We start from the raw sequence: 12,833 nt of genomic DNA, 5'->3' as shown, positions 1-12,833 counted from the left end.
TAGGCTCCGGCCAGGTTCAGGCTACCTAAGGGTTAGGGCCGAGCCTGGCCCAAAAAATAAAAATGCCTGACTTTTTGGTTCCGAGCCCAGCCTGAGGACCGAAAATTCAAGCCCAGCCCTTGTAAAATTCTGGGTTGGGCTGGTTTGGGCTCGAGCTGGGCCCACCCAAATTGTACCCCTAATGCCTATGTAACAGCATTGGTTCCAAACAAAAAATAAGCACCGTTTTCTGTACTTACAACTAACTCCACATCCTAGCACAGTTTTGATGAGAAAACAATGCAATGTTCCCAACACCGATGCCAAATACCTTCTAAACCTATCAGGTCCGAGTAAGTGAACCCCATCCATCCATTTATCATAAGATTTTCTTATTATTTCTCTTTTGTTTTCTGCCGAACCAAAAACAGGCTAAAGAGTGAATAGATCTGTAAAGGACTTCTTGATTGGGTTTTATATGAACAGATTAACCGCAATTGGGCGATTAATACTCGACAAGCAACCACCCTTATTTTCTTTCAAGTGCAAGCATTGTACAAGAGAGGAAGGAAATTGGTAGGGATACAGTCTTGATAGTTCTAACAGAGACACGTTGAAGTCCAAACAGTTTTTTTTTTTTCTTTTTTTTTCTGGTGATCCGGCTCCACTTTGATTTACAAGGAAAAACACAGAAGAATAGAATACAGGTCATTTGATTCCATAGGACAGAAAAACAGAAGACAGAGACAAAAAATATAATAAGAACCCGTTTCAACAAAATTCATCTTGGGGTCCCAAAAGCTTTGGCTAATGAAGAAATAAATAAAAAGAATGACTCCAAAAGGTGCAATATCACAGACAACAATTAAAAAAAAAAAAAAAAACAGAGAGTGAAATGGACAAGTCATACTCAAGGTTAAACCAGACCTATGAAGGAATTCGAAGGAACAGGAGAATATCATGAGCAAGCCTAATCGTTTCAAAGAATCTGGAGGAAGGGCTTGTATTGGACGATCAACGCTCAAGGTTGCACCCACGTACAAAGCTACAAAATGGTCACAACATGAGAATTATGGATGATATGGAGTACCAGCTAAAAAACTATTGACAAGAAGAATTATCACAAAAACATCCTCCCAATCAAAATCCCATAATTGGCTAATTCTAATATAAGGTCTAAAAATTAAAAAATAAAAAAAAAAGAGAAGAAATTGAACCCACATGAACCCAATTTAAAACAAGGTTCAAAATATGAAAAAAATAGACAATCTTAATACAAATTGATTGTGTATTAAGAGTTTTGTTCAATTGAAACTCTTATATTTTCTTATTTTTTATTTGATAATTCACACGAGGATGGCAGATTCCTTGGCCAAACAAGGGGTTCATACAATACATCATTTCGGGGCCTCATTGTTTAAAGGATAAACATATGGGTGGCTGTAAGGCTGTCAATTGGATTGGATTTGGTCCAATCCAATGTGAGTACGTTACAAATGGACAAGGTCCAATCCAATCTAATGAATATTTTGGACCAGTCCAATTCAATGTCTGTACCATCCAATCTGTTCAAACCCAGTCCACTGATACCTATATTCTTATCTTTTATCAATGAACCACATATTGGCTTAATCCAACCCAATCCAATATAAATTTATTACAGACAAAACCAAGTCCAATCCAATCTAATAAATATTTTGAATTGGATTGGTCCAATCCAAAATACCTTGTTGGTTCATCCAATCCATCCAAATTGATTTTGGACTGGACAGGGTCCAGTCCATAACTGGTCCATTAATACCCTTAGGTGGCTGGGTATCCAGTCCTTGATCAGACTACAATAGTAATAATTAACTCGATTATTAATAAAAAATCTCTTTCCTCATAAAAAACTTGTTAGGGTATATGATATAACCTTATTATCGTTTAAAACCATTGAAATCATTTATCTGGATAAATCTAATATAGAAAATGGGCGTAATTAAGTCTAGTTGAATCTAGTTTTGGGTGGCTTGAGCTTGACCTCGACTAAAACACTCAGCTTGAAACTCAATTCGAGCTTGGCCGAGTTTTGAGTTTCATATTTGAACTCAACTAGAGTTGATAGTTGCAACCAATGGCAGGGCCAGGATTTTTTTTTTTTTTTTTGCGGGGGCCAAGTTAAACAAGAAAATGAGGTAGGAAATAGAAGAAATAGGGTTAAAAATGGCCTGAGAAGGCTTGGGTCTATTACATATTGCAACCTACTCGAGCTCAACTTGGATCGAGCTAATTATAAAAAAGGTTAATATTGAAAATCATAAATAAATTAATATAAAAAAAATATATATATTTATATATTATAACTAAAATAGTTTATTAGAAGCTCAATTAAGCTTGCAAAATACTCAAGCCGGGTATTTCGAAGCTCAAACTTGACGCTACTAATACTTGACTCGAGTCAAGCTCCACTTCACTCGATAATCTCCAAGTTGATTTTGAATATTTAATTAGCGAGCCTGAGTAGCTCGTTGGCGTTAAACAAGTCACAAAATTTCCGAAAAGATCCCTAACTTTTATCTACCGGAAGGGACATTTTAATTATGTATAGAGATATAGTTTGACTAATTTTCCTTCTCGATGGATAAACAACTTACCCGAGTAGAGTAAAACTTTCCTGGGCAAATCGGGTAAATTTCCAAAAAAATAATAATAAACTTACCAAAGATGGTTTTATTTCCATGGGTCCTACACTTAGTTAAAAAACATGAAAAAAAATTTAATCAATTTTTCCATTATTCGAACGATGATCTAGGAGTGAATTTCAGTTTCTAGTTAATTCAATCAACTCTTGGTCTCGGGTACACTAGCTGACATCGTTAAAATCAACTTAAAAAGCATGGCTCCAGGCCGCACCATTTAGGACCTAAAAAACATTACGGTTTCAAAATCAAAACCAGGATATTCAAACCTGGTGGGATAAGTATAAGCGCTTGAACCAGTTACAGAAAAAATATAGCGGACGAGGTTTGATTCTGTCTCTATACTTCTGCATCAAAACTTACCAATCTCATATAGCATTCAGATGTGTACACCAGTTAATGGGTACCATCAATAGAGAGAACCCACACAAAAATAGAGTATAATCAATTAATTTTACGGTTTCACCTGCTTCGTCTGGATGGTGAAAAGTAAAACACACCATGTATATGCATTCAAGGATAAGATCCACAAATGAGAAAATAAATACAAAATTAGAAGCTCGAATAAAACATTTCAATTGTATTTAAAATTCAACGCCCTCAGATTAAAATTTAAATATTATGCTTCCGTTGAATTGGAAAAGCAACAAGCTCCTCTCTCTCTCTCTCTCTCTCTCTCTATGCACAAGGAATTATCAAAAACCTTAACCAAAATATCTTAACTATGTGAAAATAATCAATCTGTTGGGTGGCGGAAGGAAGAAATCAAGGATTGCGTTCAGGATCAAGATCCAGCAAAGGTGGTGGAGAAAACTGAGATGGCCCACCAGTGTTGCTTTCAAAATCAAATGGCTCTCCAGTTGCGAAAGAAGTAGAATTAGGGGCCACATAACCACCAACCAAAACCGAGGCTCCTTGTTCTGGGCCATGCTGCTCATTTGCTCCCATCACCCTTTTCTCTGCGTTGCCATGGTCTATTAGGACTGGCATATCTCCAGCATATAATGTTCTCTTTCCGTTTTTACCACGAACCACCTTGGAAAAAGAGAGAACTCAATGAGCATGACAACATAGGAGCAATAGCCATGGGAGAGAGCTCTTTTGGGGGGGCGGGGGGGGGGGGGGGTTGAGGATCCACCAAGGAGATTCTTTTCTAACCAACATGACTGAATTGGTGGAGGTCAACTCTCTTATCAAAGTATATTTTGAGATCATCAACCATTGTACTCCAAAATTCACATGATAAATTAAATTAGGCAGACACTTCTAATCTCTCAAATAGACAAAGTATTAACCAACCGAGGGGTGACTCGTTGGTAATGCTAGCTGGTTTGCTCCAGCATTGATGTGGAATCAATTCCCACAACCACCGATTTGGGGAAAGGGGGGGCGGGGGTTATTAGTGGTGTGTGGCACCAAGTACCAAATTAAAAAAAAAAAAAAAAGACGGAGTATTTTGTGATGGCCATCACTCACTCCCATTCCCAAACTTCAGTTCATGATGGCCTCTAATCTCTCCTTCCTTCTATTTTTTCCCACATAACTTGCTTCGACCTCTCTCTATCTCTCTCTCTCTCTGTAAAAGCTTTGTACCTGGATACATTCTGCTGTACAAAAAGTTAAACATCGAAGTTTTTAAAAGCATGCAATACTCAGCCATGGATGATACTTCTAAGATCGAAGACAAATTAAACTAATGTCGAATACAGGTTGAGGAATCCCTAAAGTCAAACGCTTAGAGTTGTGTGGAGATACGAGTCATGTGAGATTCAGATTGACTCTGATGGAAGGCTAGAGCAGAGGATGAAATCTCTCAATGCAAGCTTGATTGGAAGGCTCGTTGGAATGAATATGGAGGAGGTGGTCGCCTGCCTGAGCCTTCCTCAGATAGGGTAAGGACAGAGTTTTGGGTTCCAGAAGGTTGAATGGGGGATTGTTCTTGTTTATGTTCCATGGCAGGAAGGAAGCATAGTGGGTTTTGGAGTCTGAAGCTAAGTTTGAGTTGAGTAGGGGCTGTGACTTATGATTGAGCTGGTGGTTTCCAGTGGCAGGTCTTCTACGAGAAGGCAAAAGGAGGAGGGCGATATGGATTGGTGTTCCTGGAACCCCCCCTGCATGCGTGGAGTGATGCCTGTGGTAAATCCTTGATTGTTGATGAAAGGAACAGAAGCTGGGAGAAGATCAATGTTGTGAGAATTTTGATGGAGGTCAATGAGGTTTCTGCCATCCCAGTGTTTAGTTCTGATTTTCTCTGGTGAGAAATATGACCTAAGAATTTTTGTTGAGGGAGAGGAAATACCTTTTTCAGAGCGTATGCCGAAAGGGAAGAAGGGACTTTGAGAAGTCTGAAACAGGGCTGGAGCTGCAGGATGCTTTCTCTGTTGAAGAGGGGAAGTTGAAGAGTCACTCAAATGAGGAAGATGATGGAAGAGAAGGTACAAGGGGCATAATGGTAATTTCGGGTGGACAGGGAAATTAATAGAGAGGCACGTGGTTGGAGCAGGCAAGGATAATACAAATAGGTGCAGGTTGGAGGGTGGGAGTGAAAGAGCAGATTTTGAGGGGAGATACAAAAGGCCACAGGGCTCGTTTAAGACATAGGATGCTGAGTGGGGACCAGACAACTCCTGAGGTCGAGACTTAAAAGGTTTCAAAGCAGTGTGTAGGCGCAACAAAATAAAGGTAAGGAAAGGCTATGGTGCCAAGGCTCTGTAGCTCATGAGGAAAAAGAGAAAGCGGGATGCACACAGGCTTCGATCAAGAAAGGCGGAGGACTGGGTTTGGATCATTGCGAACTACGACAGCTTGGGAAAAAGAAACTGTAAGCCTGAGAAACAAAGAGAGTTGAACTGATGAGAAAGAGCTTCGTCATCTTCCATGCGGTGAAACTATTTTAGTTCAAGGGAGGAAGATGTTGGGAAATCAGAGGAACAAGCAAAGATCGTCCAGTCTACAGGTAGGTCTATCTGTTTTGGCTCTTTTGTTGTGGAAATTCTTGTTGATTCGCCCCAAAGGGAGTGTTTGGTGTTGCCTGACAAGGATTCTGCTAGGGTTAAGGGAGAAAGGAGGAAAGGAAGCTGGGGAAGAGAAACAAGAGGAAGGAGTAACAGGGGATGAAGCTTCTTAGAAGAGGTGCAGAGGTGGGGATTTGAAGGAGGGGAAGCCAGGAGGTTGGGAACAAGCAGTTAGCCTGAGGAAGAGAACATAAGAGACGACAATGGTAGGCCAGAAGTTCAAGAAGAGCGTTTACTCTTAGATGTCCCAGTTGGGAGACTTGGAATTGACTTAGGCCAAAGAAGGAAATGAGATCAGGGAGATGGATCCTTCTGCATCAGAGTTGTTGAAGAAAGCAAGAGAACCGAGCAAGTTCCAGCTTATCCACATGTCAAAAGTTTTTTAACGTTTGAAAGATGGTCTGGTTGGTGCTGGTTCTACCAACAAGTTCAAAAAAGTTTACAAGAAATAAAAAGATAAGAGATAAAGCTCTGAAGATGAAAGATGACGAGATTAGGGGAACCAAGTGCCAAGATTCTCAAGGGTTTCAATTGCAACAGTCGCTGACTACTGAAGAAGAATTGGAGTCAAGGCCAGAGGTTAAGGATAAGGAGGAAAGGGGTAATCAGGATAGCGAAGAAAAGGGTTCAATTACAACTTCATCGGTCAAGGCAGGTGAGAAGGGGGATGGGGGGGGTGGAGTGGAGATTGATATTTTGGTTGATAGGGATGTTGAAATGGGCAAGAGTTTGGGGCTGTTTTTTTGGGGAGGAAGGAGCTAGCTAGGAAGGCTTTCGAAGCTTTTGAAAAGCAAGAGGGAAGAAAGCTCAAAGAGGACCACAGATGGGCAAGAGTTTAGGGCTGTTTTTTTGGGGAGGAAGGAGCTAGCTAGAAAGGCTTTCGAAGCTTTTGAAACTGCTGTTGTTTGCGGCTGTACTTCTTTCCAGTAAAAGCATCCACAACATTACTCCCCTCCTGGACTAAGAGCTTGTCCTCGAGCTCGAATTCAGGATAGGTGTCCTGAAACACAGTCAAAGGAATCCAGGTAGCTTCAGCCAATGGTAAGCTGGCCCATTCCACCAGAACTTCAACAACACCTCGATTAATTCTGGAACGAACAATAGACTGAGGTTGGGGAATGATTTTGCCCTCCTTCAAAGGTGGTAAGGAGGGAACACTGGTAGGAGGAACACCCTTAAACTGCTTGAGCAAGGAAATGTGGAAAACATCATGAATCCTACTGTGCTCTGGAAGTTCCAACTTATATGCAACCTCACCAATTCGCTGCAAAACCTTGAAAGGCCCATAAAACTTAGGAGCTAATTTATGAACAGCCCTGTGACTCAAAGAGCACTGACGATAAGGCTGAAGTTTCAACCAAACAAACTGCTCAGGTTCAAACGACAATTCCCGATGATGCTGGTCATAGGCTTGCTTCATGCAGAGTTGTGCCTGTTGTAAACGAAGAGAAATTTCAGCCAAAAGAGCATCTCGCTCTTGTAAGGAACGATCAATCTCCTCCAAATGAGTAGAACCAGGTTCATAGGACAACAAACGAGGAGGTTCACGGCCATAGACAACTCGGAAGGGTGTCATTCCTAAAGAAGAATGATAGGCAGTGTTATAACAATACTCGGCCCAAGGAAGCCAATCAACCCACTGTCTTGGTTGATCCCCAACAAAGCAACGGAGATACATCTCAATCGTTCGATTCACCACTTCAGTTTGACCATCTGATTGAGGATGATAAGCGGAAGAAAAGGCTAAGGTGGTACCATTTAACCGAAACAATTCCCTCCAAAAGGTACTAGTAAAACCAGGTCCCTGTCGCTGACAATAGATTCCGGTAACCCGTGTAAACGAAAAATGTGAGTGAAAAATACATGGGCGACAGAAGTAGCGCTGTACGGATGAGAAAGAGGGTTGAAATGAGCGTACTTAGAGAAGCGACCCACCACTACATAAAGAACTGATTTTCCCCCAACCTTGGGCAATCCTTCTATGAAATCCATGGAAATATCAGCCCATATCTGCGTTGGAATCGAAAGGGGCTGAAGAAGACCAGTTGGATGCAGATTTTCCTATTTGTGTTGTTGACAAATAGAGCAGTTTTGTATAAAGTCCCTAATAGAGGCCTTCATACCTTTCCAATGGAAATCAGCTTGGACGCGATACAGTGTTTTCTGAATACCTTCATGGGTGGAGTTATGAATACTGGAGATGATGGAGGGAATCAAAGAGGAATCAGCCGGGAGATATATCCGACCCTTATACATCACAAGCCCATCTGTAAAAGCCCAATTGGAGTCTACAGCTCTAGACTGAATTTTCTGAACAAGAGCCGTCCACTCTGTTGATTGTGGCATCTCTTTCTTGATGTCATCCAATAAGGTGACTCGAGGACGTGAAATCCCACAAAGGAGCATAGTGTCCTCTTCGCGCCTAGACAATGCATCTGCTACACGATTTAAAGATCCCGCCTTGTAATCCACCCGGAAATCAAACCCAAGCAGCTTGCTAACCCAATGTTGTTGGGGAGAAGTAACAAGTCTTAACTCCAACAAGTACTTGAGGCTATAGTGATCAGTTTTGACAACAAATGATCTTCCCCACAAGTATGGTCTCCAATGTTGGACTGCTCTAGCTAACCCAATCAATTCGCGTTCATAGGCTGGCAATTTCAAATGTCGATCAGCTAGTTTACGGTTGAAGAAAGCAATCAGGTGCCCTTGTTGCTGTAAAACGGCGCCAATCCCCATTCCAGATGCATCACATTCAACTGTAAACTCAAGATCAAAGTTCGGTAATTGCAGAACTGGAGTGGTGGAGAGGGCATTCTTTAAATTTTCAAAAGCCATGTCAGCTGCATTGTCCCAATGAAGGGCATTCTTCCTCAGCAGGTTGGTTAATGGGGCAGCCATCACGCCATAATTTTGTACAAATTTGCGGTAATATCTTGTGAAACCGAGGAACCCACGCAGAGCCTTGGCGGATTAGCGTGGGCCATTCCTTGATCGCTTGAATTTTGGAATTGTCCACTGTTACACCCTTGTCGTTAATGACATGACCCAAGTAAAGGACCTGGTGCTCTCCAAAGGAGCACTTGGATTGTTTAAGGAAGAGCTTGTGTTGGCGCAGTAGCTCAGAAACAATCCTCAGATGATGCACATGTTCTATCCATGTTTTACTGTAAACCAAAATGTCGTCAAAGAATATAAAACAAATTTGCGAAGGTGGGACTGAAATACCTTATTAAGGACTGAAATGTGGATGGGGCGTTTGTGAGACCGAACGGCATAACTAAAAACTCAAAGTGACCATGATGAGTTCGGAAGACAGTCTTTTTAACATCTTCGGAAGCCATTCGAACCTGAAATACTGGGCACCATGAAGTTCATCCAACAACTCGTCCACAATGGGAATAGGAAATTTATCCTTGACAGTCCGGTTATTAAGCTCCCTGAGTCAACACAAAATCTCCAAGTACCATCTTGCTTTGCCACCAACAGGACCGGGGAAGAAAAAGGGGAACGGCTAAGGCGGATGATCCCTTGCTCCAACATTTCAGCACATTGCCTTTCTATCTCATCTTTCTGCAGGTGTGGGTAGCGATATGGCCTTACTACTACTGGTTCTGAACCCGTCATCAGAGTGATCCGGTGATCGCAAGCTCGGGAACGAAGAAGTCCCTTGGGTTCTTGGAATACATCTGAAAAATCAGCGAGGAGCCTTTCCATGGTTGCTGCGTGTGTCATTTCATCTTGGAGCACATGAACCTGTGGGTATTTTGCCTTCACCACTTTACCCTGCCAAGTGACTTGCTTTCCGTTCAAGTGGAAGGTCATCGTTAGGGCGTTGAAATCCCATAGGATTGGGCCTAGAGTGCTCAGCCATTTCACCCCAAGAACTACATCAAATCCATCCAAGGATAGCACAAACAAATCAGCAAAGAAGGATTCAGAATTGACCTGTATTTGGACTCCCTTACAAATGCCCAGGCTGTGTACTCTTTCACCGTTTGCTACGGCTACCTGCAGTCTCGGTTTGATTTCCATTGGCAGTTCCAACTAGAGAGCAGCTTGTTCACTTACAAAATTGTGTGTGCTTCCTGAATCAACAAGGATCAATATTAGTTTCCCTGCTACCCGCGCTTGCAATTGCATAGTTTGAGAGGTTTTTATTCCAGTAATTGCGTGGAGAGAAATCTCGGGTTCCAATGAAGAGGGTTCATCCTCATCTTCCTCCTGTTCATCCACCAGGAGGCAGAAAAGTCTCTTGCACTTGTGCCCTACTGAGTAAAGTTCATCACAATTAAAACACTGTCCCCTCGCCCTGTGTTCCGCCATCTCAGCCCTGGACAAGCGCTTAATAGGGGGTGCAACAACGCTGCTTCCCACACTGAATGCCGATCTGGAATTGCTGCCCGTCTGTGGTTTCTGTTCTTGGTTGGCTGCTGAAGATGGAGCCGTTTCGAGTGGTTTCGGGGCTGCCCATGTTGTTTGAGGCCGCCCTATACTGATACTTCCGCGGTTGAGTTGCAATTTTCGTTCAAAAGCTCGAGCCAAATTCATAGCAGTAACCAGATTGGGGAGATTTTGCATCTCCACATCCACCCTCAAAGTTTCCACTAATCCCGCGAAGTTGCTCTTGCAAGGAGGGTCTGAAATTGGCATTGATACTCAGCCACAGTTCCAGTCTGTTTGAGGTTGATTAGTTCGCCTAATGGATTGCTTGTTAATGGGGGCCCAAATCTAAGAAGGCAGTAGGACTTGAATTGGGTCCAACTGAGCCCGGGTTCCTCCTGCTCCAATTTATAAAACCAGAGCTGTGCCTCCTCTGTCATGTGGAATGCGGCTAATCCTACCTTGTCCCTGTCCTCTGTCCGTTGGTTGCTGAAAAGCTGTTCACATCTATACAACCATCCCAAAGGATCTCCAGCTCCATTATAGGAAGGAAATTCCAGCCTACTATATTTGGGAACAATCGCGGTTCCCTGGGCAACGACCTGTTGCTCTCCAGAAGATTCTGCCAGGTCTGGTCAGCGGCCGTCTGTGGTTGCAACCCCTTCTGAACTCTTTTCCCTGCTGGAAAAATGCAACTCCATCAAGCACCTCAATTCTCGGACGTCGTCCTTGATCTTGCGCACCTCCTTGCTGTTTTCCACGAGTTTGTGCTCCAAATCATGAACCCTAGTTTTCAATTGCTCAAAGTCACCCATGACACCTTGCTCTGATACCAAATTGTTAAGGGCCCGTGAATAGGATCTCGTCACAGGTCAGTTAACGGGAAAAACTTCTTGATTTTCCTTGTTTCACCCTTTTCTCGAGGAACCTATCTTTGGAGCCTTAATGGTGATTTGTTAAAGAGATCACCAACTCTCCTCTACTCTTTCTTGACTGAAAATATCGATAATCTTATTGAATATCATCTGCTCCTTTAAATAGGAATTACAAGAAGGTAAGAGTCCTTCTTTAGGAAACTACCTAACAAACATTTATCTTTAAATAGGAAATAATAATGCTACTGCCTAATTAATAGAAAAGTATTTAAAATGGAAATCTTAAAATTTAGCTAAGAGATAAGATAGGAATACTGAATTTAACGCCCATTACTGCTGCTGTTTGCGGCTGTACTTCTTTCCAATAAAAGCATCCACAACAACTTAAAGTAATTTTAGTAATTTTAGTAGGATTAAGAAAGTGCTATTAGAATTGTTTAGGCATTAGATTCCTTATTCAAGTGTCCTTGTTGGGTACTTATGATTCAATTAGGAGTTGTTTTGGGTCAATTTCCTAGACAAAATTGGAGTTCAAAAGCGGATATCTGAATTATTAAGTTCGAGTTTATAAATAGAGTCATTGTAATTGGACATCAAGGAGAGTGATTTGATGAAATGAAGATCAGTTTAGTGAATTCTGGTTCTTGCTAGAAAATTTTCCTTTTTTCCCTCTCATATGTTTTCTTCTAGGTGATCTATTTCGTTGCTGTTTACCCTAACAGCAAGCATTCTACTTGCTTCTCCAATCATATTATTCATCTCTAATCATCCACAGCCCTCATTCATTCCCACAAAGCCCACCACCAGATCCTAATTTGGTGTGGACCCCTACCTGTCCCACATCGGTTTGGTGTCAGAGCCATATCAAGAGGTCTGAACACCGAATCTAGAGGTATTAGAACCATATCTGGAAGTATCAAAGCCAAACCCCAAGATATTCGATCCATATCAAGAAGCATTAGAGACATATCTACATTATGGATGAATCGAAGCTAATATTGAAAAGCAACAGAGCAAATCTTGAAGGTGAGTTGGGAAGATATCCTACTTTGTGCACAACTTTGCAATGACTACTGTTGTGAAATACAAGCTAACTTGTGAGATATAGGAATAGAGTTGCAAAAGGCAACTTACCTTTGTAAATCACCAAAACTCCATAACTATGAAGTTATGACACAAGATAAAGAGAAAGAAGGACAACCAGATGTAGAGCCATCTATGGTTCACATTATAATACCTCATTCCATGCCTGTCAAGGAAATCCCTAAAGATGTGTTCCAAGTGCTTGGTAAACAACTTTAACCAAAACATAATGATGGGCTGACAGCTGGTTTCTTTAAACAACTTTAACCAAAACATTGATATGGTGATTCCCAAAGATGAAAAGATTATCTTTTATGATGTTTGTGTTCATCACCCACACCCTTGTGGCTCCTAGTACCAAGCCTGTAGCACACCATTTGAAGCAACTATTGATCCTCTGCCACTTCAAAACTTGAGGAAGAGTTTCCTTTTTTTTAATTTTTTGGAACCAAGAGAGAATGATGCAGATGCAGAAGCAAGGAAAGAATTAATGGAAAAACAAACCAATTCTCCAATTACTTTTGAGTAATAGGATAATGGTACTCTCTTAGATTTTTTTTCCAAGTTATTGGCGTCTTAATAACTGTTTATGAGAATTTTATTGTTGTTTCGAAATTAGTATTTATAGTAACTCTTTGGGCTTACTATTTTTAGTTCTTGTAATTACTATCTTTAGTAAGCTTGCAGTTTACTATTTTTAGTAATTTCTGATGTCTTTAAATTAAAGTGGTTTTAGTGGGATTAAGAAAGTGCTATTACATTTGTTTAGGAGTTGGAGTCCTTATGGGTTACTTGTGATTCAATTAGGAGTTATTTTG

At 41.3% G+C, this 12,833-nt stretch overlaps 1 protein-coding gene across 10 annotated transcripts in view; it reads right to left on the bottom strand.

Moving 5' to 3' along the window:
• Nucleotides 1–859: 859 nt before the first annotated feature.
• LOC104613375 (uncharacterized) overlaps nucleotides 860–12,833 on the bottom strand; it is a 69,979-nt gene continuing 58,005 nt past the window's right edge. For 9 of the 10 annotated variants that reach the window (XM_088903312.1, XM_010281155.3, XM_088903310.1 and 6 more), the window contains one exon: nucleotides 3,213–3,695. In XM_088903312.1, coding sequence (XP_088759438.1) covers nucleotides 3,426–3,695 — 270 coding nt within the window. In that variant the 3' untranslated portion in view covers nucleotides 3,213–3,425. Of the gene's footprint in view, nucleotides 1,025–3,212; nucleotides 3,696–12,833 lie in introns of those variants that run through there. The other variant, XM_088903315.1, reaches the window with a different exon arrangement.

This window comes from Nelumbo nucifera, chromosome 4 (genome assembly GCF_055504915.1).
Source record: "Nelumbo nucifera cultivar China Antique chromosome 4, China Antique-T2T, whole genome shotgun sequence".
NCBI classification, from domain to species: Eukaryota; Viridiplantae; Streptophyta; class Magnoliopsida; order Proteales; family Nelumbonaceae; genus Nelumbo; species Nelumbo nucifera.
The sequence above is the reverse complement of the archived record's forward strand: the minus strand, read 5'-3'. Positions and strand labels throughout refer to the sequence as shown.